The 27,749-nt window shown below is 49.0% G+C and overlaps 1 protein-coding gene and 1 long non-coding RNA gene across 3 annotated transcripts; both read left to right on the forward strand.

The window, feature by feature from the left end:
- The first annotated feature begins 9,057 nt into the window (after nt 1-9,057).
- Nucleotides 9,058-16,931, forward strand: LOC129386678 (uncharacterized). Of its 2 annotated transcripts, XR_011894004.1 has the most exons (6): nt 9,058-9,220; nt 9,412-11,234; nt 11,305-11,439; nt 14,854-15,013; nt 16,142-16,350; nt 16,821-16,931. XR_011894004.1 is itself a non-coding variant. In XM_072288023.1 (5 exons), exons 2-4 carry the CDS (start codon nt 11,315-11,317, stop codon nt 16,175-16,177), a joined length of 321 nt encoding a protein of 106 aa, XP_072144124.1. In that variant the 5' UTR covers nt 9,058-11,234; nt 11,305-11,314; the 3' UTR covers nt 16,178-16,350; nt 16,821-16,931. The 2 variants fall into 2 exon arrangements, 1 of the variants encoding a protein (XP_072144124.1); XM_072288023.1 differs by having other exon boundaries at nt 9,058-11,234.
- A 21-nt stretch (nt 16,932-16,952) lies between these two features.
- LOC140217426 (uncharacterized) lies at nt 16,953-26,653 on the forward strand. The gene is made up of 3 exons (XR_011894005.1): nt 16,953-17,031; nt 17,119-17,219; nt 24,701-26,653. It is a non-coding gene; the product is annotated as an uncharacterized lncRNA (long non-coding RNA).
- Nucleotides 26,654-27,749: the final 1,096 nt, after the last annotated feature.

A 27,749-nucleotide genomic window follows, 5' to 3' on the forward strand; every position in this document is an offset into this window, starting at 1 on the left:
AAGAAGGAGAGAGAGACCGGAATAGTAAAAAAAAAGAAAGGACAATGTAGCTAAGCGTTTGCGGGGCCTACAGCCGCGCTCTGAGGTGTGTTGCTTCACAGAATTCGATCAGTGCCGAAAACGCACGCTTGGTGATGGAACTGTGAGCATTGGGGAAGAGTAGGCGCTGCAGGGTGGTGGATGGCAAGCCACATAGGCGGTAGGAGGCGTACAGAGCCTCCCTCTCGGTCCTGAAGGCCGGGCAGTGACGCAGATGATGCTCCAGTGTCTCCACGCCGTCGCAGCTACCGCACACGGGGCTGCCGGTTCCCGTGAGTCTGTGTGTGCGCGCCGCTGTTTTGTAGCAGCCGATGCGCAGGCGGAGAAGGAAGGCGCAGTCAGCTCGAGAGAGGCCTGCACGCGGGAGCAGGCGCGGGGGCGTTCCCGCCGCGACGCGCCGATCGGGTTGTTGCGCAGTGAGGCTGCGCAGAACCCGAAGCTCGTCACCAAGTGGGTGAGGGGAAAGCGCTCGCCGTGCGCCGCCTTGGCGAGAGAGTCTGCCTCCTCGTTGCCTGGCAATCCGATGTGTGCGGGTATCCATTGGAGCGCCAGGTCGCAGCCTTGATTGACGATGTGTCGCAGCTTGCAGCCAACTCGAACAACAAGGGGCACTCCGGCGTAGTCCCTGGCCAACATGCAAAGCGCCGCACGAGAGTCAGTGAGAATGGCCGCTGACACAATGTTCGGATGTTCCAAAAGGAGGTCGGCAGCGAGATCAATGGCGGCAAGTTCGGCCACTGTCGACGACGCGGCAAAGCGCAGTCGGCACTGGCGCGTTTCCGAGATGCCCGGTGCCGTGCAAGCCGCAGCACCGGACCCGTCCGGCGTCACCGAGCCATCTGTGTAGACGAGTAGTCGTCCTGCCAGTCGCTCGTGCAGTAGGGAGGCGGTCTCCTGTCTCATGGCGCACGCCGCCGTTCGGCGCTTTGATGCGACGCCAGGCACCGCGATGTTCACGTCGAACAGACTGGAGTACTACGGCAGGGAGACGAACTGTGGCGACGACCCGATGAGCTTTGAAAACTCGGTGGCGCGCTGGCCCATGCCCGAGTTCGGCAGGGAGTGGAGTTTGCAGACGAGCCGCTGGCCCTGTTGTGAGCGCTGCAGGCGCTCAATGTGGCGGAGCGCCTGTTTTCGTGCACGAAGGGATGGCGGCCAGTTGCCCACTTCCGCGAGTGTCGCCCCTACTTGGGAGGAGCGAGGGAGGCCGTATAGTTCTCGCACCGCAGTACGCACTCGATCATAGTTAGACGCGTAAGCGACGAAGTTCGTCTGCAGTGCAGCAAGCGCAAGCGCAAAGGCATTTCGCTAAAGTTTGGAATGCCGTTTGCCGCTTATATTGCTTTCCGCTTTCTTTACCGCGTTGCACTAGCTAGGCAGCACGACTGCACGAGCGCATTGTGTTGTATGTTAACGCTACTGAAGTTTGCAAGAACTGAAATTGTTGCTTTAATGTGGCCCGGTAAATTCTCGCACCAGCTGTCACGCACTTCATGTTTTTACATCTATATTATGCGTGGCTTCGCACATGCTTAACGGTTGCTAGTTGCTTCATGCATAACTCTTGTTGATTCTTTTGAGCTGCGAGGTTTTCACCGTGCCTCGTTTGTAAAGGGTATAAATAACGCTGTGTCTTATCGGAATGATACCAAGCAAGTGCTTTATTCTTTATAATAAAGCAACAGCTTTATTCTTTTCGCCCGAGAGCATCTTAGACATTGTGGTATTTTGGGAAAGTGTGTTTAGAAAATAGGTAGTTCCGGGCGATAATTGCTAATTTAGTTGCTGCATATGGTATTTTTGTTACATTTTTAGCTGAAAAGTTCGCATCACGTTTGGGAAGTCATCACACCTCGATGCTGTCCGAGCAGACTTAACACGCCAAGTAATTTATTTGTTTCGCAACGCAGTCCCTTCTTGCATGTGAATTTTGTACTCAAGTGAATTCTTTCTTATTACGCTTACGCCGCAGAGGACTAAACCCGGCCTTTTGCCGCCAGCACTCGTCTTCTTTAACTAGCGCTGCTCTGCCTTTAAATGTAGCACCTCTCTCTCGTACCATTAAAAAAAGTACTGAAAAGTTAGTCAGACTTTATCTTTGTATGCTTCCAAGCAGCTCCCTTGGGGAATTTAAAATTGCAAGAACAGCAGCGGGAACGGCAGTTCATCGGCGTATGCATCAGAATTGCATCGGCGGTACAGCGCTAACACGCGTTTTTAACCCGTGCGTTTGGTGACTTCGTTGACTAGTGTACGCGTTTCCATCAATAAACTCGCAATTACTTTTCTTGGGCCGACTTTGACTGCACTTATTCGGCCATGTCACATGTATTCATTAGCAGAAAAATCCCAACGGAGTATGCAGACATCGCACCATGTGGATTTGTTTGATATAATTCCGCACTAACGACGGGTGCTTATTATTGAGGTACAGAAGCAGCATTACGGCAAGGGTAGAGTAAAAAAAAAAGAACGATCGAGACATCGCATTACTCAACAAAATTTATCGGCTAGTTAACATGAACTCCACTTCATGTAAACGGGGTTCATGGCGTTTGTCTGCGGGACGCACCTGGCACGCATGTGGGCCATGTTGTCTCAAACACCGGTAAGATCGTGTTCGTACCCGCTCCCAAAGAGGTCAGCGTCTTCCCCACAGCTGTCACCGCAGAAGCAGTCTGGCGCCCGAACAAAGGAGAAATCGCAGCCGCGAAGTTCAGTTATCCTTGCTGCAAAGCGTTGTCGTCTGCTACTGCTCCGCGCGTACTGTTGGAAGCGCCCGCTAGGTGGCCATCAGTGGCGCCTCTAGGCGGTGCACGAGGCGTATATAGGCTCAGTTTTGTGCAGTAAGCCTAAATGTGTTTGAAGTGCGTCGCATACTGTCAAACAAAATTTCTCACGTTGCTGCAGTCCACTTGTGCAGCGGTGCCGTGTCGAAATGCAGACGGAACACAAAAGAACGCCGGGAGCCCAAAAAACGGGCTACATCCAAAAGAGACGGGTCGCCGAGCACGCGACCTTCACATGCGCAGCCGGCCTCGCTCACTCCTGCGGCTTGTCTGGCGCATGACGTGTGCACGCGCGCCTGACGTGCCGCTAGCTGACGTGACGCAACAAGAATAAGTCGCAAAGTATAATCTCATTTACACGCAAAACTTTTTCACTTTTAGTGGGAAAGAACAAATAAAACGTTGTCTGTAAATTTATTTCACATTCTTTTTTTCTGATGCTGGCGTCAACTAACGGATAGAGTTGAAAGTAGGCGTGACGTGTTTCCTGTTGCCAGTTCTTGAAAAGTGTCCCCTCTTGTTGAATTTCTTTCTCTATGACGCGAGCTTCACATGCACTGCCGGCCTGCGCACTCCTGCGGCTTGTCTGGCGCATGACGTATGCACGCGCGTTTGGCGTACCGCTAGCTTGTTGCTAGGCAACGTAACAGAAATAAGTCGCAAAATATAAGTTCATTTAGACGCAAAACTTTTTCACTTTTAGTGGGAAAGAATAAAAAAAAATAAAACGTTGGCTGTAAGTTTATTTCATATTCTTTTTTTCTGATGCTCGCGTCAACTAACGGATGCAGTTGAAACTAGGCGTGACGTGTTTCCTGTTGCCAGTTTTTGAAGTGTCCCCTCTTGTTGAATTTCTTTCTCTATGCCAGAACTATATACACTCCGTACGGTACCTATGGGGAACCAGCGCTGGAGTTTTCACGACGCCTGCAGCGCTGCCCTGGCGGTCAGAACGTGCACAATGCAGCCGCTCCCGCGGACGAAAATTGCTACTGGTAGTGGCGTTGCGTGCCCTGAAAGTCGAAGGAAAACAAAAGGACGCCGACGATACTGTTGCGCATACAAGTGCCACAACTACGTCGAGATGAGGGAGGATGTATCCTTCTGCGTCTTTCCATCTAACCCCTACGAACAAGAACGGAGGCGGCGTTGGATCCAAGCAGTCAGGAGAGCAGTAAGTTCCCGTCTTGTCGCCCTGTCAAGCGGTGTCGGGCTGGTTTCTAAATCGAATTTCGCGTGTGTGCTTGGTTTATTCGATAGTGAAGACAGTCAGCCATGGCAGACAGTACCAAACAGCAGAATCTGCAGTCGGCATTTCGTCGGAAACAAAATGAGCAAGAAAGAAGAAAAAGAAAAAAATGAGAATAGCATGCACTATCCGGCATATGTACCAACCATTTTTCTTTCGCAATACCACCGCCAAGCCCCTTCCAACGCCACCGCACCAAGCGAACGATACGAAAGGTAAATATTATCCATTCATTGCCAAGAATTATGTGCGAGGGAAGCTGCCTTGTAATACGAGTTGTGTGCGCATACTGCCGGCGCACGCGGCCTATGTGTTTTTAAAAATGCGCATGCGGATGAGGACTCGGCGCTGAGATGCATCCGGTAAATTTATGTAATTAGTGCTAAATGTTGCAAGCGTTGTCACGGATCCAGGAGCGGAGCACTCAAACCTTTGTGTGCGCGAGTCAGCTGATGCGATAAACCTTTCTTCTCCATTGACTGCTGAAGCCAAGTAACGTCAGAATTTTTTATGTCTAGCCAGAGAAATATGGAATGTCTTCAGGCGAACTAATACTTCCGAAACCGTAGCGCAGCACGACCGGAGCCATAGCTGCTAGATTTGCAAGGCAGGCTGCCACGCAAGCATGGCAACAGCACACGACGCAACCGCTAAAGAAACACACGTGCTCGCTGCGACAAACTGTGAAAAATACATAAAGCCTAAAAAGCTTCTTTCATCATTTTTTCACTTGATGGCGCTAGCTTCTTTACGAAAACTGTCCACTTGAAGCGGCGCGAAAGCGGAAACATACGAACTATAATACGGCCGCACACGTATGTGTCGTCTGGTCGAGGGGCTGGAATATGCCGCGTTTCATCGCCAGGGCGGCGTGCAACGCACTCTTTTCGACGCGCCGCCTACCCAGCGCTGGTTCCCCATAGGGGGCGCCTTGAAAGCCACACGCAGCGCCAATTGCGGCGCGACTCAAGATTGAGAATCGTAGCAGACGGTCAGGCCCCACACACTCTCAAGTTCAACAAACGGCCACAGAGGGCGGAAAAATCGACCGCGCGCTGCTGCTAACAAAACCAGCATAGTAGAATCACTTCGGGATGCTTACGTTAGTTTCAACATTTTCCGCTACAGGCGCCGTAATAAGCGCAATTTTATCTAACAAAGTTTCTCTTACAATTACCGAAGCATTTTTATTACATAAAAAAGAGGGCGAAATTATCATAGCTAATTAGATATTGTACTCTTTGTAGGTAAGTTTATTGTTTCTTTGTCACTATAAACGCAAATAGCGTTCAGCATCGTCGATCTTTCACGTGACCTCCGTCCTGGATTTAAAAGTTTTACCGGTATTTTCGAGTGCTTGGTGGCACGGATTCATTCGTTCGTGCACTCGACTGGTTGCTTCTTTTTTGCTGAAACTAGTTTATTGCGCTTCGATGTCTTGCGTTATTTAACCTAAGGTGAAGTGACGTGTTTGCAAGCGGACATGTAAGCCCGAAAGTTGGGTTTCGGTCGTGAGCCATTCGGAACACGTCTGCACCGAAACGGGAGCTGGATTCTGCTGCGGCTGACAACGGCAATAACGGTGAGTCGTTTAATACCGCTGCTTGAATCGTTATACAATATTCGTCTCATTAACTTACAGGCGGAGACAAGTTAACGACCTAGATGCTGCACAACATATGGCAGTCGGGATCCTCCGTTGCTGTTTTCTAAATAAACCGTTACTTGCGAGGCTGTCGTTATATACACACAATCGGGAAAGAAAGAGCGATATCGGAATGCGCGTCTCATTTTTCATCTTATTGTAGCCGTGGCCATAGGTGACTGGGTAGCCTTAACAGTATACATATAAAACTTTTTTTCGAGTCCACCGGCACAAAACCGAATAATCCTTCGGTAAAATTATGTGAAAGTACAGAATTTAATGTATTGAAAAGTTGCAAGCGTGATTATTCACGCATATTTTGTATTTGTTGGTTCCAAATGTTCTTGCTGTTCAGTTTGGTTTACCGTAGGGCATTTATTTTTGGAGAAGTGAAGCAGTGCATCACGTTCGTGCAGAAAAAGAATGCATCAGTTCTAATAGCTTCATGACTTTCATGCATTTGCTTGTGGAACCAGCAGTGTGATCTCTTCCAGTGTATAAATGAACGCACAAATGGTCTCATTTGTGATCTTAATAATACTTAAGCTGTTTGCATGCATTGTATAGTTAGGCAGACATAAATTTTATGGACAATAGCAATATTTATTTAACTTGCTGCTTAAAGGAGTACTGGCACAAAAATTTGAAGTCGAGATAACTTGTGAGATCGATTTAGTTGGTCACACACACATTGTCTCTAAAATACCAGCGGCGAATATCCCTTAGAACATCATTAAAATCAATTTTAAAGTACGTGCGCGCAGCCAACCGCAAAACAGAGCACCTCGCGACATTGACATCTACCGGGATTTTAAATAGCCAAGAAAACGCTACGTCATGTTGGCTATGTCACGAATTTTCGTTGGCTGTCATGCGGCTTACATGTGCTCTTCTCCTCTGTTGTTGCTTGTTCTAGCTGTTGTACTTGTAGTGGGACACTCTCCGTGTCGCTGCAACTGCAGTTTTTGTCGTGTACATCGGGATATTTCCCACACTATCAGCTTGACTGCGCTTCCACAACGTTCAACGCCGATTTGTTGTGTCTTGCCATTGATTGTGGCCGATGCGGGGGTTTTGTTGAGGTTCGTCCTCGCCATCGCCGGCCGCAATATCTGAGTCGATAAGTGATTGGCCACGTCTAAAGTGCGAGACATAAGGCGTGATTTTCCGTGCGATCTGTAGTACGGCGCGTCGTGTGCGACTTGCCGCATGCGGCGATTCGGGACACATGGTACGAATGAGCGAGCGGCGGCCCAGAACCGGCGCCCCTGCGTGGAAGTTCGGAATGCTGCGTAACTTCGAACAGAAAGTGAAAGCAACCGTATTTACACAGCTATCTTGTTTGAAACAAACGATGACAATATAAACACGTCTATGCGAGCACTGTAGACGTGTTTCCGCAAGGCCGCGTTAGCAGTATCGGATCCGTTGACAGCCGATGGCCAAGAGCCGGCAGGCATAGCTCGCTGGGCCATCGAATCCGACACCGGTTGCGCTTGTGACACGATCGCTTGCAGCTCGTATAACGAAGCGCCTATGTTAGCCGGCACAACGTGTACAAAGTTATGTCACGCTTAAATTGCAGCACATTTGATTTCATTGGCGCCGACAGAAGCGAACGAGCATGCCAAGCGAGCTTGCGATCGCTGGGAGACGATGTAGGCCTAGCTCGCCGGCCGTCTATCCGTGGCCAAGGGTCTTTGCGATGCGTCCGCAGCTCGTAATAAAGCGCTTAATTCGTCAGCACAATCAATGCCTGAACATTTATGTTTCTCTTAAGTGAAAATACGGTTAGTTTTCCCGGTGCCGTTAGTAGCAATGAGTAAACAGGCTTGTCAGGCGAGCCGCTTCGTATACAGACGATTGCTGGCGCGTCTGCGCTTACCGCGTCCGAGTAGAAATCACGCCAACGATTTACTATTTCGCACAACGTTTTATAACTCGCACTCTTTCGAGGTCACTTTATTCTAGAAGTTATTTCGTGTCAGAAACAAATTGTAGCCCATTTATGTGCCGCCGTCAGCGGCGAAAGAGGCCCGCGTTTCGACCAGGGAGAGAAAAAAAAATGGCTGTGGCTTAGCTAAGGTTAAGCCCAGGATGCGAAGCATACTAGCCTTTATTTTAGTTGTTGAACCACTGTTTAGCCTGGTGAACTGCTGTTGCTTGGCTATATTTGGTTCGGCTAGACGAAGAAACAACTCATGCGTTACTCTGCTTCGCCTTCAAGAGTGGAACGCGACAGCGTTCCCGTCGACCCGCCAAGGGGTGTAAGACAATGGGCTACGGCGCAGCGACTACGCGCCCCGCATTGGACGCGGTGAGCGTCGAGCAACGCAGCGTTCGGCGCGGCAACGAAATGTGCGCCTGAGCAAGCGACGCACGCCTGAGCCTTAGAAACAGCTCGTTTCTAAGGCAACACCGCATTCACTAGAGGCGCTTTTGTACCGCTTTGAAGCATCGTGCTCGTGGCGCAGTGGTAGCGTCTCCGTCTCACACACCGGAGACCCTGGTTCGATTCCCACCCAGCCCATCTTGCAAAAGTTGAGCCAAAGCCACCTAGAAACAAGCGCAGCTGCTTATATTGTGAAACGCGGCTCCAACTCGCGCGAGCGACGGCGCGAGTTGGAGCCGCGTTTCTCCTCTGTCATGACGTCACGGTGTCACGTGGTCAGCCTTGAAGGCGACGCCGCGAGCGACGGCGCGAGTTGGAGCCCCATTTCTCCTCTGTCGTGGCGTCACGGTGTCACGTGGTATGGCATGGGGTCACTAAAGGTCATTGAAGGCGACACCGCCGCGCCTGAGGAGCTGGGTTGAGCTCTAGTAATATGCTTCGCATAAAAAAACACATGATCGGCGAGGCACCCGCTCGCCAGCCCCGCCCCGCCAGGTCTACCACGTGGCCATGACGTTCACGCTATCGGCGCTGTCATTGGCTGCGGTCGTCCGACCGATGCGGCGGTCGCACGACAATATTCAGCAAGTTGGTCGCGCATGCTGGCTGCGCGTCAGAGCATACGTCATGGCTTTTTGCGAACAGGTGACCACTTTGTTTACATTCCCGTTTGTCCCGTCTCGTTGCTCTCTGGAACCGAAACTTCAACTGGTCGCTACAAAAAAGACTGCAAATGATTACCTGTCGCGCTCTGAAGTAAATGAGGTTTCGTGCCGTGATTACTGGGTCATTAACTACTTATTAAAGCAGAAAAAACCACGTGGATTTTTTTTTGTGTCAGTACTCCTTTAAACACCCTAGAACAGACAGTGTACATATCTGCATGTGTTATGTAGTCGCAAACCATTACAATATATATGTCACACATTTTTGCATTTCATATTGCAAAATTGTACTTTTTCAATTTCTGATTCAGTCAAAATTTCTGTTTCAGACATGCAGTAATGAGGACGGCACCAGTGTAGAGCAACACACTCCACGCACTAAACAGAAGCTGCTGCCTGCTACAACAAGGCCATTATGTGGACATTGGCTGCTACTACAAGGTAAACAACACGTGGTTCAGAAATAAATATGCCTGATATATGCTGTATTGGCTTGCTAGTCTTGAGATACATGTCATTTGTTTGCAGCAGAAATGAATGTTTGTTCATGTTGATGGTTCAAACATAAAAGAAAACACATGAGTTTGGCTAATCTGTGCTCTATCTCATGTGTCACCGTTCTGCTTCAACAGAGTCCATGCCAAGCATATCTTGGTCATCACAGGAGCTCCTATCCACACCAACAGAAAGGGGCTGGAGCTGAATTTGCAAGGCTTTTATACCACGAACAAAGAAGCGCATGTGGAAGAATTCGCATGAGATATCAGGTCTGCAGAGCACTGTGTCAAGACTGAAAAGAGCTTCAGCCACCATTCCACCAGCACGGACAAATTAGCTGAGTCATCCAGGTAACTCAAAAAGGACTCTAGAAATTCTTCGTCTTCAGATGCACCTGCAACTTCTGATCAAGCACGGACAACGCTGGCCAAAAGAGTTCCATCAGTTTGCCCTTAATCAGCTTCCTGGCCATGTCAATTCCATTTGTGCCAAGTGTAATTTTTATTCTATAAATGCAAGCTTTTTCGTTGCCCATTCTCGTTAGAGATCATTCATCCTCATCCAAACATAAAGGTCAACCGATTCTTCGCTGATACTTAATGGCAGTCACTGTCTAGTAGCATAACATATATGTAGCAGTACCTTTTAGTGTATGTTGTCATGTACAATTCCTCTCCTGAAATAGGTGATGCAACATTGACATGTGTCTTGCATTAACCTACGTACCATTTGCTATGCACCATTTTACTTTTCTTTGTGTTTTTGGCCTTCAATGCTTGCAGAGCAGAGTGGCTTCTCTCTTGAATGCAAGCTTTCTCATTTTCCGTATTCCTAGTCTCGTTGATGATTGCTCTTCTTCCTCGATAGCCTGGGTCTTTGCGCAAGCTACACTAATGATTGATTGCAGAATCTGCTTTTGCTGCCCCACTTGGTTGTCATCGCCGTGTTACATTTCTCGGATGTGGGGGCCTGGTCAGTTGCATTGGTAAGCAGTCTCTCGAGGTAAGCATTTGCTCCTGCAGTCCGCACAGCGACATAGACTGCCAGTATACACGCACCGTAACTGGTGCTCCCGTTCATTCTTTCCTGCTACAGCCATGGGCAAATTGTACTTGTGGTCTACCTCGGCCATGATTTGCTCAGAACGGAGACCAACTAGCATATGTGCTTACATGGTTCGAAGTGTATGAAGTTGATAGCCGTATGGGTGGAAAGGCCCGAAAATGGCTGCCGAAGGTGATGTCCATGAAAGCGACTTGTCCATATTGAGACAAAGTGGGACACCAAATGTGAGCCACACATTAGCGGCCCTCGACAGAAAAGAAACGTGCAGGTTGGAAAACCTGAGTTAACACTAAAATGCTGGATAGTCCATTTCGCTGTGTTGGTTGCGGCAGCAGATGCCTGCGTCACCTGATTGCTTCGCAATGGAAGTTGCTCATCTTCAACGGCAACTGTCGGTTCAAACAGGTGCGACGCTCTGTCCAATCTGTTTGTACTGCTGGTTGTGGCTCGTTACCAGACCACCACATGCGACGAAGGCAAGCATTATGCCTCTAAGTAGGTGGCTGAATGTATCCTAAGGGCTCATTCACACCGGCGACTTGAGGAGGTCGCACGCCCAAAGTCGACTGATGTTCACACCGGCAAGCCCGGCTGAGCGCGACCCGCAAGTCGCAATCCCGGAGATTATCGTTTTCAGCGAGAACTCTCAGAATCTACGCAGTTCGCGCGCACGTCGCTCGTCTGCTGCTAACAGCCATGGATCTCGATTCTAGCGAAGAGGAAGACGTCGTCAGTGTGCTGATGTGCTCTGCCGTAGTGTCAGTCCTGGCAGCGCGGAAGCCTCCGAAAAAAAAGCGACGCTGGTGGATGCGCCCGTGCCTCCGTTCGCGAGAAGTGGCCGGCCACGCAAGCCGCCTCCTGCCCGAACTCTGCGCGCATGACGAGGACGAGAGTAAGTTGTAAAGTTCGCGGTGTCTGGGAATCGGGGCATAACTTGTGTGCTTTCTTTTGCTGCTGTTTAGCTTCCTGCGAATGCCACCCAGCACATTCGACACGCTGCTGGAGTTGCTGGAATTGCTGCGCCCCGGCATTACAAAGGAAGACACCAACTACAGGACTGCAGTCTCGGCTCATGATCGCCTAGCCATGACCGTCGGGTAAAATGCATGTCATCTCAAGCATAGTATAAATCACGTGTGCGTATGCTTCGCATGTAAAGAAGCCACAACACGAGTCATGAACATTGATGTGATGTGATGTCAAAGCAAGTCTGACGCTTTTTTTTATATGTTATAATACCGAGACCGATCAAGTTGTCCAGCGCTGTTTATTCCAGAAAAGGCAACGCTCCCAGCTTAGGCGCGAAGAAGTAGAACAGGGAGGATGATGATGGCTATGTACAAATGAAAACGGCCAAGTACGTTAATAGTGCTTACACTAACTTCCCCCCGTCATGGAAGCGGCCAGCCTGGCCGCAGATTAGAGATTACCTAAACGGGGAGTGAAGGGCTTCATCCGCGAGACGTGAACAATTTCGGCATTCCGGCGGCACCGGTCAGCGACGGAGTGTACTGGGCGGACGAGATAGTTCACTGCAGATGTTTGCTGCACAACGGTGTATGGGCCAATGTAGCGTGGAAGGAACTTCTCACAGAGGCCTGGGGTGCGGAGTGGAGTCCAAAGCAGGACTTGGTCGCCAGGGTGAAAACGTAGGTCACGGCGTTTGTTGTCGCAGTAACGCTTGCGCTCAGCTTGGGTAGCTTCTGTGCTTTGCCGGGCGATTTGATGGCAATGTGCAACTCGGGCAGCAAAATCTTCTGGAAGCGACGCGTTAGGCAAAGAAGGTGCGAAAAAGAGTTCTCTGTCGACTATGGTGGAAGGAGATCGTCCATACACAAGGAAGAAAGGGCTGTAGCCGGTAGTCCGTTGAATAGCAGTGCGAATGTCACAAAAGGAAGAATTTTATCCCAGTCAGTGTGGTCAGGACGGATGTACATGGAAATCATGTCAGACAGCGTACGGTGGAAGCGCTCAGTAAGGCCATTGGTTTGCGGATGATAAGTAGACTTGTGGACAGTGTTAGTGGCCCGAAGAACTTCCTCGAGAACTTGTGAAGTGAACGCCTTGCCACGGTCACTGAGAAGAACGCGAGGAGCCCCGTGGCGCAAGACGATGGCGCGCAAGAAAAAGTCGGCGACCTCAGAAGCGGTGCCGGATCGCAGAGGGGCAGTCTCAGCATATCTTGTTAAATGGTCGACCGAAGTGACAATCCAACGGTGACCGGAGGGTGTCAACGGCAAGAGACCATATAAATCAATGCCAACAAATTCAAAAGGTGCGTCCGGGCAAGGGAGAGGTTGTAGTAAACCGGCAGGAGGGAATGTCGAGCGTTTGCGGTGCTGACATGACGCACAAGAGGCAATGTATTTGGCCACCGTTGTGGATAGGCCAGGCCAGAAGCAGCGGGTCTTTATGCGGTCGTAAGTCTTGTGGAAGCATAAGTGGCCAGCCGATACGTCATCGTGAAGTGCCTCTAATACCCGCAAGCGAAGGCAGCGAGGTAGAACTGGGACCCACCGGTGACCTGTTGGGTGGTAAACGTAGCGGTGTAGCACGCCACCTTGAAGGCGGAATTGTCGAAATTGGCGTCACAAGCGGCTGTTGGGTGGTTCGGCGAACCCACTAAGGCGATCCATGAGAGCTCGACAGTAGGAGTCGGCCCGCTGAAGCGAGACGAAATCAGAGCGGGATGAAAGCGTAACTTGGTCCAGGGGCGTTATCGAGAGTTGGTGTGAGGTTGGCGTAGCATCGGAACGAGGTGGTGGGGAAGACGACGGCGCGTTACCGGGAGAGAGTGAGAGTGGGCAGTGAGACAATGCGTCTGCATCATGATGACTTTTTCCAGACTTGTACGTTATAGTAGTCATATTCCTGCAAGCGGAGTATCCAGCGTCCTAAGCATCCTGACATGTTTTTCATTGATGACAGCCAACACAGAGCATGATGGTCGGTGACGATGGTGAAGTGGCGGCCGTAAAGGTATGGGCGAAATTTCTGAATCGACCAAACGATAGCCAGGCACTCTTGCTCTGTAATGGTGTAGTTCCGCTCAGCTGGAGAAAGTGTTCGGCTGGCATATGCTATGACTTGCTCTTTAGATGCTGTATTACGTTGCAGAAGTACTGCGCCAATACCTTGTGCGCTTGCGTCAGTATGGAGTATGGTGGGGGCTCGATTATCGAAGTGGCGAAGCACTGGTCTGGAAGTAAGATGCCGCTTAAGAGCTTGAAAAGCCGACTCACAGTCGCTAGTCCACGTGAAAGAGGTACCGGTAACCAGTAGCTTGTGTAGAGGAGCTGCTATTGCTGCGAAGTTGCGTATAAATCTACGAAAATATGACGCCAAGCCGAGGAAACTACTAGATCTTTCTGTTGCTGGGGGCGAGGAAACTGGAGAACGGCACTAATCTTTTCGAGGTCAGGCTGAATGCCATCTTTTTAGACGACGTGACCCAATACTTTTATCGTCTTGCTTGCAAATTTGCATTTTTTTGTGTTGATCTAGAGACCAGCATTCGCAAGGCACTTGAGAACTTCGTCTAATCGATGAAGATGTTGGCTGAAGTCAGACGAAAAGATGACAATATCGTCCAGATAACAGAGGCATGTCTTCCATTTTAGACCACGAAGTACGTTGTCTATCATGCACTCAAATGTGGCAGGAGCATTACAGAGGCCAAAAGGCATCACGTTAAATTCATAAAGGCCATCCGGTGTAGCGAATGCGGTCTTTTCTTTGTCAGTCTCGTTCATCAGAATTTGCCAATATCCTGATCGAAGATCAAGGCTGGAGAAATACTCCGCGCCTTGTAGTGTGTCCCAAGCGTCGTCAATTCGAGGTATTGGATAAACGTCCTTGCGTGTGATCTTATTGAGCGCTCGATAATCCACGCAAAAGCGAACGAAGCCATCTTTTTTCTTTACCAGGACCACGGGAGAAGCCCATGGGCTAGATGAAGGTCGTATTATCTTCCGCGCAAGCATGTCAGCAACCTGTTGTTCAATGACCTTTCGTTCAGACGGCGATACACGATAGGGGCGTTGTCGTATTATAGCGGGACCATCGGTTTCGATGCGGTGTGTAGCCACAGGAGTCTGGCTCAACACAGAGGAACAGCTACCAAAACAGAAACCGATTTAAGTACACTTTATATGTTGGATTTCTTTTTTTGTTAGGCTGGGGGAGATAATTATGGCACTCAAGGTTGTTGCTTGCATGACGGAGCATGCATTGATTTCATGAGTAATAGCAAAGTTCTGTATTGAGGTACATAATTAATAACCTCTGAATAGCCCCTTGCACAGTTGCATTTGGGCTGTAATGTGCTATTATGTTTAATAAACATTACGTTGCACCACTTTGAATATATGTCTCAACAAATAGTGCTAGAAAATACATTCACAGTGCAGTTATTCGAAGTTCCCAAAAGCTTTCATAGAATTAGGGCGGAAAAGAAGGTGACTGTATATTCCTCTGTCTTAATAAAAAAGTGTATTTCATCGGCTTGACAGGTTCTTGGCCACAGGAGAGACGCAGCGGGACATGTCGTTCAACTTCCTGGTGGCCAGATCAACTACATGCGGCATCGTGTCAGCAGTGTCCGACGCCCTGTGGTCTGTGTTGAAGTCACTGTATCTTCAGCATCCGCAAGGAGCTGATGAATGGCTCAAGGTACGCAATACTTATTGCACTAGGTGTTTCACAAGAATGATTTGTAACATATTGCTTGTTCGTACTACTTGTTTGGCGCATTTATAAAAGCAATATTAACAACATCAAACATTATTTGCCTTTTATGAAACGGCCATGGAATGGCTCTTATGCTGCAGGTATCCGCAGAGTTTGAGGAGCGGTGGAATATGCCACACTGCGTCGGGGCCATTTCATTTCATTTCATTTTATTACCTTAAAGACCCACGAGGGGTATTACATAAGGGGTGGGTACATATATTTTAGTGAGCAAGTGTTAACACAACGAAACATGACTGGTAACATTACAGGCAAAGTTGGATGAGCACGTGATGGCTGCGATGTCGTTGGGTAGGTCGTCCCAGTCTGCTGCAATACGGGAAAAAAATGATGCGGCAAAGGTGGTAGTTCGGGCACGAGGTCGGAAAACTTGAAGCAGAGGATGAGTGCGATGAGATATGCGGGCTGGAGGGACGATGTAGGGTGCGCGGCCTAGTGAAATATGGAAAAATTTATGGAACAAGCAAAGGCTGGCAATGCAGCGACGAAGTGATAAGGGCAATAAGTCAGATTCAGCTTTCAAAGCTGACACACTGATGTCGTAAGAATATGATGAATGGATGAATCTGGCTGCTCTGTTTTGGACTGATTCGAGTGCATTTATAAGGTAAGCTTGGTGCAGGTTCCAAATGGGTAAGGCATGACGGGGAGCACGTAAACATTGAGTGCCCCGCAAATTCTGGAACCCTTGACCAAAACTACAAGGGTTCATTCAGCAAATCGCTCCTTGCTGTCTGCGATGCACAATACAGGTGAGACTGGGTCCTTGCATCCCAATCTTTACTCAACGTTAGTGGAAGTGGCATTTCAAGACGGTAAACATCCAGCTCCTTAAATTGTAATGACAGGTTTGCATGTTTATAAAGTATCACGTAGCAGTAAAAAATATCCATCACAGATGGTGATCTGCAGAAATACATGTGCATGAGCACACACTGAATGTGTTGTGCACGTTGCACATTTTTAGTGGCTAATGACCTCTGCATGTCACTTTCTATTTCATACTTATCACGTGTAACAGTTTTTTGCCATCGCGCCGTTTCTGTGCAGGTTCCTGTACGTGGAAATTGGCCACAGCGGCAGTGAGAGTGACCATGGCATTTTTCCGTGGTCCACTCTACAGAAAGAGATCGCCAGAGGGACATTGGGGCTGCCACCGCCAAGACCTGTTGGGAGTGAGGGGCTTCTCCCATACTTCCTTGTTGGCGATGAGGCCTTCCTGCTCAAGAAATACATGATGCGGCCATACCCACGACGGAGTAGGTGCACAGCATATTACTGAATATATGTTTCTGTCTGTTATGCTATTAGCTGTTTGACAAAGAAACTTATCTGTGTGATAGGCTATGGAGGTGAAGCTAAATTGTGCGAAAAAGCTGTGAAATCCACCACACTTACATTCTCTAATTTCAGATCTTGTTCAAAGAGAAAAAAACAAAGCAACATTATGAGAGGTTACATATGTTATTTTTGGTGTTACTAGGGCTCATTTGTGCACAGAAGAAGGTTTCCAAAAAGAGAGAGAAGCGCATTAGTGACAGGCTTAGCGTCGCAAAAGAGAGGCGCTGCTGTGCAATGTACTCTGAATATTTTGCGTTACATGTCGTTTTCGCCATAGGGTATGCCATACTGCATTGCAGCAGTTTTACTGCGTTATAGTGATGAATTTTTATTGAAACACTAATTGTGTATTTTTCCTCACTTCATTCATAAATGCTTTTTTTTTCAGCACTGCATGAAGACTCACGCGAGACGCCGAAGCGGCGAGTTTTCAACTACCGCTTGAGCAGGGCCCGGCGAGTCATCGAAAACGCCTTTGGAATCCTGGCACAACAGTGGAGAATTCCTCCCCTCCTCTTCCTCCCCTGGCAGCTGGAGGAAGGAGGAACAGCCGGTGGTGCCCTCTTGCCATCAAAGTCTACTGGGTGTCACGCTGCTCGGTGCGAAGGTTACTTGTATTTCAAAATATGTTTGCTGTTAGAAATTTGAAAGGTAAGCAAATTAAAGCTGGCATATTATGTTTATAGGCATGCGAAAGAAGTTCGGGACAAGCTGTCACACCACTTCATCACAGCCGGCCAAGTTCCCTGGCAAGATAAAGTGGTCACCAGTACTTGAACTGCACAAGGTGTGTTGTCAAATAAGTTTATTCAGAACAAACACTTGCATTATACTGACACGTGTTCTTATATTTAACGGGCAACCACGTTTCGCCGCCTAACAAATGTTATCGCACAGCGCGGGACGCGTCTGCATGTATCCGAAGTTTCTGGAAAGTTATCGATGCTTCTGTCCGCTGTCTGTTGTCGCCGAACCTTGTATTATCTGATTTCATCGCGTGACTCGAATGTTGTAGAACTTGGTGGAAGGCATGCGGGTCCCAACGATTAGTCTGGAACATTCGACGACTGTTGTATAAAAGCCGACGCGCTTGACCCGCTGATCAGATTTCCGACGATCGCCGACTGTGTTCGCCGCTTTCGTTGTGCTATAAGTGTAGCCTGTTTTGTGGGCACAAGTTCGCCCAATAAAAGTTAGTTTTCTCGTTCACAGTATTGCTACTGTGTTCTTCTACGTCACCACCACGTGACATCTCGTGGAGGTGCTTTGCGTTCATGTACCGGACGCCCCCACAAAGCCGTGACCCAAGCCCTCACTCGGAAGACACCAACGTCGCCAAGAACCAGCGAGGTAGTCGCAGGCTGCAAGGACTGCCCCCGGAGCACGGACTTTTGCCTGAGACGACTAGGAAGATGGCCACCACGTCAACCCCAATGGCAGCCCCAGCGTCACCCGTCGTGCTGCAGCAGCCCAGGGAGCCTCCGACGTTCCGCGGTTCAACTCTCGAGGACCCGGAAAGCTGGCTCGAGACGTACGAGAGAGTCGCTACCTTTAACAACTGGAACAGCGACGACAAACTGCGATATGTCTACTTCGCCTTAGAAGACGCCGCCAGAACTTGGTTTGAGAACAGGGAGTCGACCTTGACAACGTGGGACCTGTTCCGTAGCGGCTTCCTGCGCACCTTTACAAGTGTCGTGCGCAAGGAAAGGGCCGAAGCTATGCTGGACGCCCGAGTGCAGCTACCAAATGAGAACGTTGCCATCTTTACGGAAGAAATGAGCCGTCTGTTCCGCCACGCCGACCCGGATATGGCCGAGGAAAAGAAAGTACGCCTACTCATGCGTGGTGTGAAGGAAGAACTTTTCGGCGCAATGGTACGAAGCCCACCGACGACCGTAGCAGAGTTCCTTCGCGAGGCCACCGGCATTGAGAAGACACTCGAAATGCGGAACCGGCAATTCAACCGCCGCACAAGCTCTACCCACTACGCAGGAATTCAATCACTGGCCACGGACGATCTGCGCGAGACCATCAGGGCCATTGTGCGCGAAGAACTGCGCAAGGTCTTGCCTTCGTCGCAGCCTCAAGTGGCCTCTATCGCCGACATCGTGAAGGAAGAGGTGCACCGATCCCTTGGAGTTCCTGAGGTGCAACCAGAACCACCGCAGCCGGAAGCAATGACCTACGCCGCCGCCGTCGCCCGCCGTCAAGGCCCCCCTGCGCGACCGCGCCAAGGTCCTGCAACACAGCAATTCCGTCGTCCACCGCCGCCGCCGCCAGCGCGTCCACCCGTCGCCCAGCGCACCTATGCGAGGAAGACGGACATTTGGCGAGCCCCCGACCACCGCCCGCTCTGCTATCACTGCGGAGAAGCCGGCCATGTGTACCGCCGATGCCCATACCGCGACATGGGACTGAGAGGGTTCGCCGTCAACGCGCCGCGTCCACAGCTTGGGGAGCGCCCACGTGACATTGCCGATTACCTAGCCGCCACTCAGTGGAACTCTCGACGACCGTCCCATTCGCCGTCACCAGGCCGCTACCTGTCGCCGCAGCGCCGACCATACACCGGCCCAGCCCGGGGCCGCTCTGCGAGCCCATATCCGGAAAACTAAAAGCAGCAACCGATGGAGGTGCGGTTGCTGTTCGTCGAACTGACGAAGATCCTCCGCCGCTGACGAAGACGACGAAGAAACCATCTCGACGACCTAATGACGACACGCCGCCGTCCCGAAGAAGTCGGGAAGCCAAGACTACACCGACGAAAGACGACTTGACGACGCGACGTTCCAGCTTCAGATCAACACGACGCAGCCGTGATCCGACGCCAAGACCCAACTGCAACGCCAGACAAAGAACCACCGACCTCGACGTGCTTCTCGACGGCCAAGCAGTCACTGCCTTAGTCGACACAGGGGCCGATTACTCCGTAATGAGTGGACACATCGCCGTCCAGTTGAAGAAGGTTAAGACTGCATGGGAAGGCCCTCAAATTCGAACCGCTGGAGGACACCTGATTACGCCGACAGGAATGTGCACGGCAAGAATTACCATTCACGACCGGACTTACCCTGTCACCTTCGTTATCCTCCAACAGTGTTCACGAGACGTCATTCTCGGCATGGACTTCCTCAACCAACACGGCGCAGTCATCGACCTGAAGTCGAAGTCAATAACGCTGTCGGAAGATCATGCAATACCGCCGGAGAGCCCTCGTAGTCACCACGCCTTGAGTGTGCTTGAAGATCAAGTGAGCATCCCGCCTCGCTCCAGCATTGTTATTTTGGTCGGCACCGAAACACCCGCTGACGTAGAAGGCGTCATCGAAGGCGACCAACGTCTACTGCTCGACCGTGAAATTTGCGTCGCAAGAGGGATCGCTCGACTGCACGGAGGAAACACGAAAGTGTTGCTGACAAACTTCAGCAAGGAGTTGAAGCACATCAACAAGGGCACGACGATCGCATGCATCGAGGAAATTGTGGAAACCAGCGATGCCTTTGTCCTCTCGGATTCTATCGCATCTACCCCGACAACCATAGTTCCCGAGCCAGACTTCGACATAAGTCCAAGTCTCCCCGTGATTAAGCAGCAACAGCTCAGAAGTCTGCTTCGACGATACAAAGGCTGCTTTTCGACGTCATCGAGGATTCGACAAACACCAGTCGCAAAGCATCGCATAATAACCGAAGAATGCGCTCGACCACTACGCCAGAGCCCTTACCGAGTTTCGACGCGGGAACGTGAAGCTATAAGAGAACAAGTCGACGAAATGCTGCGCGACGACATCATCCAGCCGTCGAAAAGCCCGTGGGCATCCCCTGTTGTCCTGGTAAAGAAAAAGGACGGAACCCTACGTTTCTGTGTCGATTATCGTCGACTGAACAAGATCACGAAGAAGGATGTATACCCCCTCCCACGGATAGACGACGCATTAGATCGGCTCTGCAACGCTAAATACTTCTCGTCGATGGACCTCAAGTCTGGCTATTGGCAAATTGAAGTCGACGAAAGAGATCGCGAAAAGACCGCCTTCATCACCCCAGACGGCCTCTACGAGTTCAAGGTTATGCCATTTGGACTGTGCTCGGCGCCTGCAACGTTCCAGCGCGTGATGGACACGGTTTTAGCAGGATTGAAGTGGCAGACCTGTCTCGTTTACTTGGATGACGTCGTTGTCTTCGCCGAAAATTTCGACGAACACCTTAGGCGGCTCGCAACAGTACTCGAGGCCATCAAGTCATCAGGGCTCACTCTGAAGCCAGAAAAGTGCCGCTTCGCCTACGATGAGCTTCTGTTCCTAGGCCACGTCATCAGCAAGTCTGGAGTTCGCCCCGACCCGCAGAAGACAGCTGCCATCGCAAAGTTCCCGCAGCCCACCGACAAAAAGACAGTGCGTAGATTTCTTGGCATGTGTGCCTACTACAGGCGATTTGTCAAGGACTTTTCACGCATCGCTGAGCCGCTGACACAGCTAACTAAATGTGACATCGAGTTCAAGTGGGAAACGCCGCAGGCCGACGCATTTGAAGAACTCAAACGACGCATGCAGTCGCCGCCCGTACTTGCGCACTTCGACGAGCTCGCCGATACCGAAATCCACACTGACGCCAGTAGCCTAGGCCTCGGTGCCGTCCTAGTCCAGAGAAAAGATGGACATGAACACGTGATAGCTTACGCTAGCCGGTCGTTGTCAATAGCGGAAGGCAATTATTCCACAACGGAAAAGGAATGCCTAGCCATCGTTTGGGCTACAGCGAAATTTCGCCCCTACCTATATGGCAGGCCATTCAGAGTGGTCAGCGACCATCACGCGTTGTGTTGGCTAGCTAACTTAAAGGACCCTTCAGGACGGCTGGCACGGTGGAGCCTCAGACTACAAGAATACGACATCACTGTAACATACAAGTCCGGTCGAAAACACTCAGATGCCGATTGCCTATCACGCGCCCCCATTGACCCGCCGCCGCAAGATAACCAGGACGACGACGCCTTCCTTGGAATAATAAGCGCGGAAGACTTCGCTGATCAACAACGAGGGGACCCGGAGCTAAAAGCCCTTGTTGAGTATTTGGAAGGGCACACCGACGTTGTCCCTAGGGCATTTAGGCGTGGATTATCTTCGTTCACGCTTCAAAACAACCTACTCGTGAAGAAAAACTTTTCACCAGTCCGCGCCAACTACCTTCTTGTTGTTCCGTCGGCGCTGCGTCCAGAAGTACTGCACGCCTTACACGACGATCCCACTGCTGGGCACCTCGGATTCTCCCGGACGCTGTCGAGGATACATGAAAGGTATTACTGGCCGCGTCTTACCGCCGACGTCGCCCGTTACGTCAAGACATGCCGAGACTGTCAACGACGCAAGACACCACCGACAAGGCCAGCAGGGTTACTACAGCCGATTGAACCTCCTCGTCGACCATTCGAGCAGATTGGGATGGATTTGTTGGGGCCGTTTCCGACGTCAACATCCGGGAATAACTGGATCGTCGTGGCGACGGACTATCTCACCCGATTCGCTGAAACAAAAGCTCTACCGAAAGGCAGCGCAGCCGAGGTGGCGAAATTTTTCGTCGAGAACATCCTGCTGCGACATGGCGCCCCAGAAGTCCTCATCACCGACAGAGGAACAGCTTTTACAGCAGAGCTCACCCAAGCCATTCTGCAATATAGCCAGACAAGCCACAGGAGGACAACTGCCTACCATCCGCAAACTAATGGTCTCACGGAGCGCCTGAATAAGACCCTCGCCGACATGCTAGCGATGTACGTCGACGTTGAGCACAAGACGTGGGACGCGGTCCTGCCGTATGTAACCTTCGCTTACAACACGGCGGTGCAAGAAACAACACAGATCACGCCGTTTAAGCTGGTTTACGGCAGGAACCCGACGACCACGCTCGACGCCATGCTGCCCCACGTCATTGACGAAGAGAATGTTGACGTCGCTAGCTATCTCCAGCGCGCCGAAGAAGCCCGACAGCTCGCCCGCCTCCGGATCAAGAGCCAGCAGAGGACCGACAGCCGACGCTACAACCTCCGACGACGCTTTATCGAGTACCAGCCCGGTGACCGTGTTTGGGTTTGGACCCCTATACGCCGACGAGGACTGAGCGAGAAGCTCTTGCGTCGCTATTTCGGACCGTACAAGATCATCCGACGTATTGGCGCCCTGGACTATGAGGTCGTGCCAGACGGCATTTCGCTGTCACAGCGGCGCCGCTCACGACCTGAAACTGTCCACGTTGTGCGACTCAAGCCGTACCACCAGCGTTGACGAACTTTGGGACTTCGCGTAACTGACCTTTGGACTTGATTTCTTTTCGTTGTTTTGTTACTTATGTTTAATAAGTGTCCTTTTGTGTTTCGTTCCCTTATATTTGTAGCATCGGGACGATGCTTTATTTAAGAGGGGGGTATTGACACGTGTTCTTATATTTAACGGGCAACCACGTTTCGCCGCCTAACAAATGTTATCGCACAGCGCGGGACGCGTCTGCATGTATCCGAAGTTTCTGGAAAGTTATCGATGCTTCTGTCCGCTGTCTGTTGTCGCCGAACCTTGTATCTGATTTCATCGCGTGACTCGAATGTTGTAGAACTTGGTGGAAGGCATGCGGGTCCCAACGATTAGTCTGGAACATTCGACGACTGTTGTATAAAAGCCGACGCGCTTGACCCGCTGATCAGATTTCCGACGATCGCCGACTGTGTTCGCCGCTTTCGTTGTGCTATAAGTGTAGCCTGTTTTGTGGGCACAAGTTCGCCCAATAAAAGTTAGTTTTCTCGTTCACAGTATTGCTACTGTGTTCTTCTACGTCACCACCACGTGACAATACATAGGAATTTCTTGTACAAGAAATATCACAAATGCACAGGGAAAGAAGCAACGGGAGTGTCATACGAAGTTAATCTTTGAAATTAAAATATCACATATGTCTTACCTGTACACGTAAAAGTATTGCATTTTATCTATGTTTGACAAAGGCACACGTGCAGAAATATCACAATGACACCTCGAATACAAGGCAATAATTGGTAAAAAAAGTTGCAACAGTTGCAGTAGCAGCTTAAGATATTCCTTAATATTTCAGGCTGTATGGTGATAATATAACTACAAAGCTCACCACAGATCTCTAAAAAAGGTTACCGTAAGGCACTGTTTCAAAAAAAAGTTTTCACAATACTAAAGAAAGGTATGAGGGAAATGCAAAAAAATAACCTAAGGATACCCTGACGATGATTACGACTAGAATATGTAACAGCACCCGAGTTAAATGTTCCTTTCAATTGCTGGTGTTCCTGTTTTCCACTTCTGCCTGATATATCATGGACTCCATCAGGTGCATCAGGTCTTGCGCTACATGAAGTGGCAGTGCTCGCAGGTGCGCATCAGTTCTCTCAGCGCAAAATACGCAATGTTGTCCCTTTTGTTTGCGGTTTTGTGCTCCCTTAGTTGCGCGAAATGCTCCATACAGGCTTGCGCGACAGCCTTGTAGCTTGCGCTCTCACCTGCATGGCTATAGAAGTATGTCATCTTGAATGCATCAGTACTCATGCTCCAGGTACATGCTATTTCTTGCACTTGGTGGCATGCGTAGCTTTGTTGCCTAAATGGTAACTTAAGTTTTTGTAGATTTATGTTCAGTAAACATTACACGTCTCTCACCTCGAACCTTCAGTTTGTTTGCGATTCTTCCATGTCCTCGGGTTGCAGGCAGTAAAACGTAGTGTGTTAGGTTGTACAAAAAAAAACAGCATTCTTGCAACCACTTCAAAGGGTTTCTTATTGGTAGAAAATTGAAAACATTGCTCACATACCGTTTTGCTGGTGGCACCTCTACTGTTTCCACAGGTGTTTGTTCTGTGGCATCTCTGCAAAATCAACCACTATTACAGCACAGCAGGCAGTGAAGTATAGCATGTTATATGTTGTACAAGAAGAATGATGTCGTGTAAGAATTATTAAGCGTTGCTGATTGCTGGAACTTTATAATCTTTGCTCACATTAGCACTGATGGTATCTGCGCTGGCTCCTCTCCTATGTCTTCGCTGTAATCTCTGCAAAAGAAACCACTATTACAGCACAGCTGATTCAACATCATTGCATCATTAAGCATAACCTCTGAAAAACCAGGTGCATTTCTCAGTACTTCTGCGAATTCAGACAGCTAGTAAACATGGAAATTACATTTCGTGAAGTAATCCACACAAACATGATTGTGTTAACAGTACGTTAAATTTAAAGTTTTCTTTACGCAGAACTGCAGGTCTCCATGTCTGCTTCCATGGCGTCCGAGGAAACCTCTGGTTGGCTGCCATCTGTTACTTCTGCTTGGCTGCAATGACAGCGGAAAAGCATCTTTTTACATATGACATTGCTACATGCAGATGCCATTACCAGTGGTCAGCTGCCTGCCATTCATGCCTACTCACCTCACATTATGCACATGCTGTAGTATAATAAGCGATGTGTATTTCTGTTCACCACTTAAGTAAGAAAACAACATTCTCAATGTTCTCTCAGTTGCTCTAAATGGTGTTTTATTTTTACTACTTTTTGACTTGTACTTGGTTATAATTCCTTGCCATTTTTGCATTTGTTTCGTTTCTCAATCTTCATATTATTATTTTCATGCCCTTTTTCAGTCAACATTATATTCCTTTTATGTATTTGCCTTGTACTGCGTCTATTGCACCGGTGCTCTGATTTATTATTTCTGTACTGTATCTATATTGATATGTCCCTTTCGCCCATGCTTTTCGAGGCCTGTGAGGTATCATAAAGAAAAACATAGCATGAGATGTACCAGCATACAAGTTATGTTTTGAAATGTTGTGCATTAGCACTTTTTGCCCTGATATGCACAATTTTGTAAGGTTTTCAAGGTTCCACTTACGGTTAGGTTTACGTTACGGTCACCCATTGCATGGCAGAAACTACATTGTTTACGCCTATCTTAAATGTAGGCTGCAATTTATATGTTACCTTAATTGAGTGTCCTTCATGCTGCGCAGTACCCTGAAAGAAGTTCACCGTCGCAAACCTGATTATTGTGGATACTTTGTTTGGTTCAAAACGACAGACACAAGAAAGACGACAGGTCAAGGTGCTACTCTCAATTGACATCATTTTATTGCGTCACTCCTTTATAGACCGCTCAAACCAGAGGAACATGCGCAGTGAGCACCATGCGGTGGAGCCACCAACATCCGACCTCAAGAGCGCACTCATGCGACAGAATCCAAAAAACCAAATTCAGCACTGTACAAGGTTAAGGAAGGCACACTAATGCACTGTGACCCCAATGACTGAATGAAAAATGCTTCCGATAACTCTCGGGCGGTGGTGTCACAGCTCTTCTTCAAAATAGTGGTATCACGAAACATGGGTTTGCACTTGCATGTTTTACAATGCTGAGCCAAATAGGAACCTGTGCCTGTTGGTATGGATCGCTCATGTTCTCTAAGGCGCTCGTTAACACAGCGGCCTGACTGCCCTACATAGACTTTGCCACATGACAAGGGAATCTTATAAACCACACCGACGCTGCAATCTGCAAACTTAACGTGGTTCTTTTCACAAACAGGTTTTTTACTTGTTTTAGAAATACGGCTGCACAACATTGACAGTTTCTGAGGAGCGGCAAACACTACCGGAATTTGGTATCTAGTGGCGACATTCTTTAGATTGTGAGCCACTCTGTGGCAATACGGCACAACTTCAGGCCTCTTCTTTTGTGTGATGCAGTTACTCTTGTGCCGCTTCCCTTTCAGTTTTTGAAGCAATGCCTCCGAGACTGATGTCACCACCACTTGGGTAACCAGCAGCCTGCAGCCTATTTAACTGTGCAATGAAACTCATGTTCGCAGAGAGATGACAAGATTTCGTTAAGGAAGATTCTTTCTTGGGTCTGTCGTTTTGCGCCAAACAAAGTATCCATGGATTCGCACCAACTAGCCCGCCAGCGCATTGTGCTGATTATTGTGGCATGATCCGGCTTGTTAAATTTATAGGTCTTGCACATATTAATGCCATGACATGCAGGTGTTCAAGGGCTACCGTATTTTTTGGACAATAAAAAGTTTCTTTTTGCAAGGTTTTGTCCAAGTGTGTTGCACAATGACGAGACTTATATAGCATAAAACCATGCACGATAACGAAACCAATATAGGCGGGTTTCTATCCTGAGCACTCTAAGCCGCAGCAGTAGTGCCTGGTAACATAGACGACGGTGACTCAGCAATGCTGCCGGCTGAAGTAGCTCTGACTACTATAGCTGCGACAGAGAAAGATGCCTTCGATGGCTTCAACAGAAGTCGAATAAGCGTTCGTTTTGCACACTGTGAGGAGTGTTGGCTGAACTTTCTTTGCTGCTACATTAGCAGCTCCTAAAAATTTTTACAGAAATTTAGTGAACTTAAGTATGGCATTTTGAGATCAGCGTACAAGCGTGCATACCTAATCATGTTTCATCATGCCGACCAAATTAAAATAGTCTCACTCCAGCATGACTTGTAGATTAATTTTTCCTTTGAAAATTGCTAAGAGTTCAACTTCAGACTATACAGAGGTGCAACCTATAGTAATGATTATATGGAAATAATGCTTTGTTTGCGATAACTAAGTTAATTTGAGGCTACAGAAATTTTTTTTATTGTCCATTGCCTGCCAACGCAAATAGCATTTGAATGTATGCTGAGCATGCATGTCTCCTGTGAAACTTTCCTTTGCCTGTGTGTTTGCAGGCATGAAAATAAACTGTTTCTTTGCAACAACAAAATAAACTTACGCCACAGGTTCTGATGCCACCTCCGTTAATTCCAGCATGGCCTCGAAGTGGGGCCATTTGATGGTGGGGACATCAACCGCTCCTGCACCACTACACTGCTTATCGCGCACCTCCTGTTGCTTCCTCTTGAATATGCCTCTCAAGTTTTTAAATTTTTTCTCTGGAGGGGTTCCTGCAAAATAAATAAGCAATTATACGTTGACAGCAACATGAGATCACACGAAATAAAGTATGCTATAAAGAAGCCTCTTCTCTCCTTTTCTTCGTAGTGTGTTAGCCGCAATATTTATCTTTTTCACAACGCTTACGTAAATCACAAAAAACGTTCAAATGTGTCTAGCTGTGCAGATTCGCAAATCTTTATAACAGCGTGCGAAACGCCAGTGCAAAACCGCACGCTGCCACATTGTTTCCTTCACTCATGAACACACCCGCGAGGCTCCATCGTTCAAGCTCGGATATAAGCATAAAGCTTGCAGGAAGGGCGTGCATACCCAAAATAAACGGGAAGCAATCAT

Source organism: Dermacentor andersoni, chromosome 4 (assembly GCF_023375885.2).
Source record: "Dermacentor andersoni chromosome 4, qqDerAnde1_hic_scaffold, whole genome shotgun sequence".
Taxonomy (NCBI): domain Eukaryota; kingdom Metazoa; phylum Arthropoda; class Arachnida; order Ixodida; family Ixodidae; genus Dermacentor; species Dermacentor andersoni.

Coding starts and splice junctions, on each gene's coding strand:
- LOC129386678 (XM_072288023.1), top strand. CDS start 11,315: ATGCCACCCAGCACATTCGACACGCTGCTGGAGTTGCTGGAATTGCTG. Junction 11,440..14,853: donor CGCCTAGCCATGACCGTCGG/GTAAAATGCATG, acceptor TCGGCTTGACAG/GTTCTTGGCCACAGGAGAGA. Junction 15,014..16,141: donor GAGCTGATGAATGGCTCAAG/GTACGCAATACT, acceptor GTTTCTGTGCAG/GTTCCTGTACGTGGAAATTG.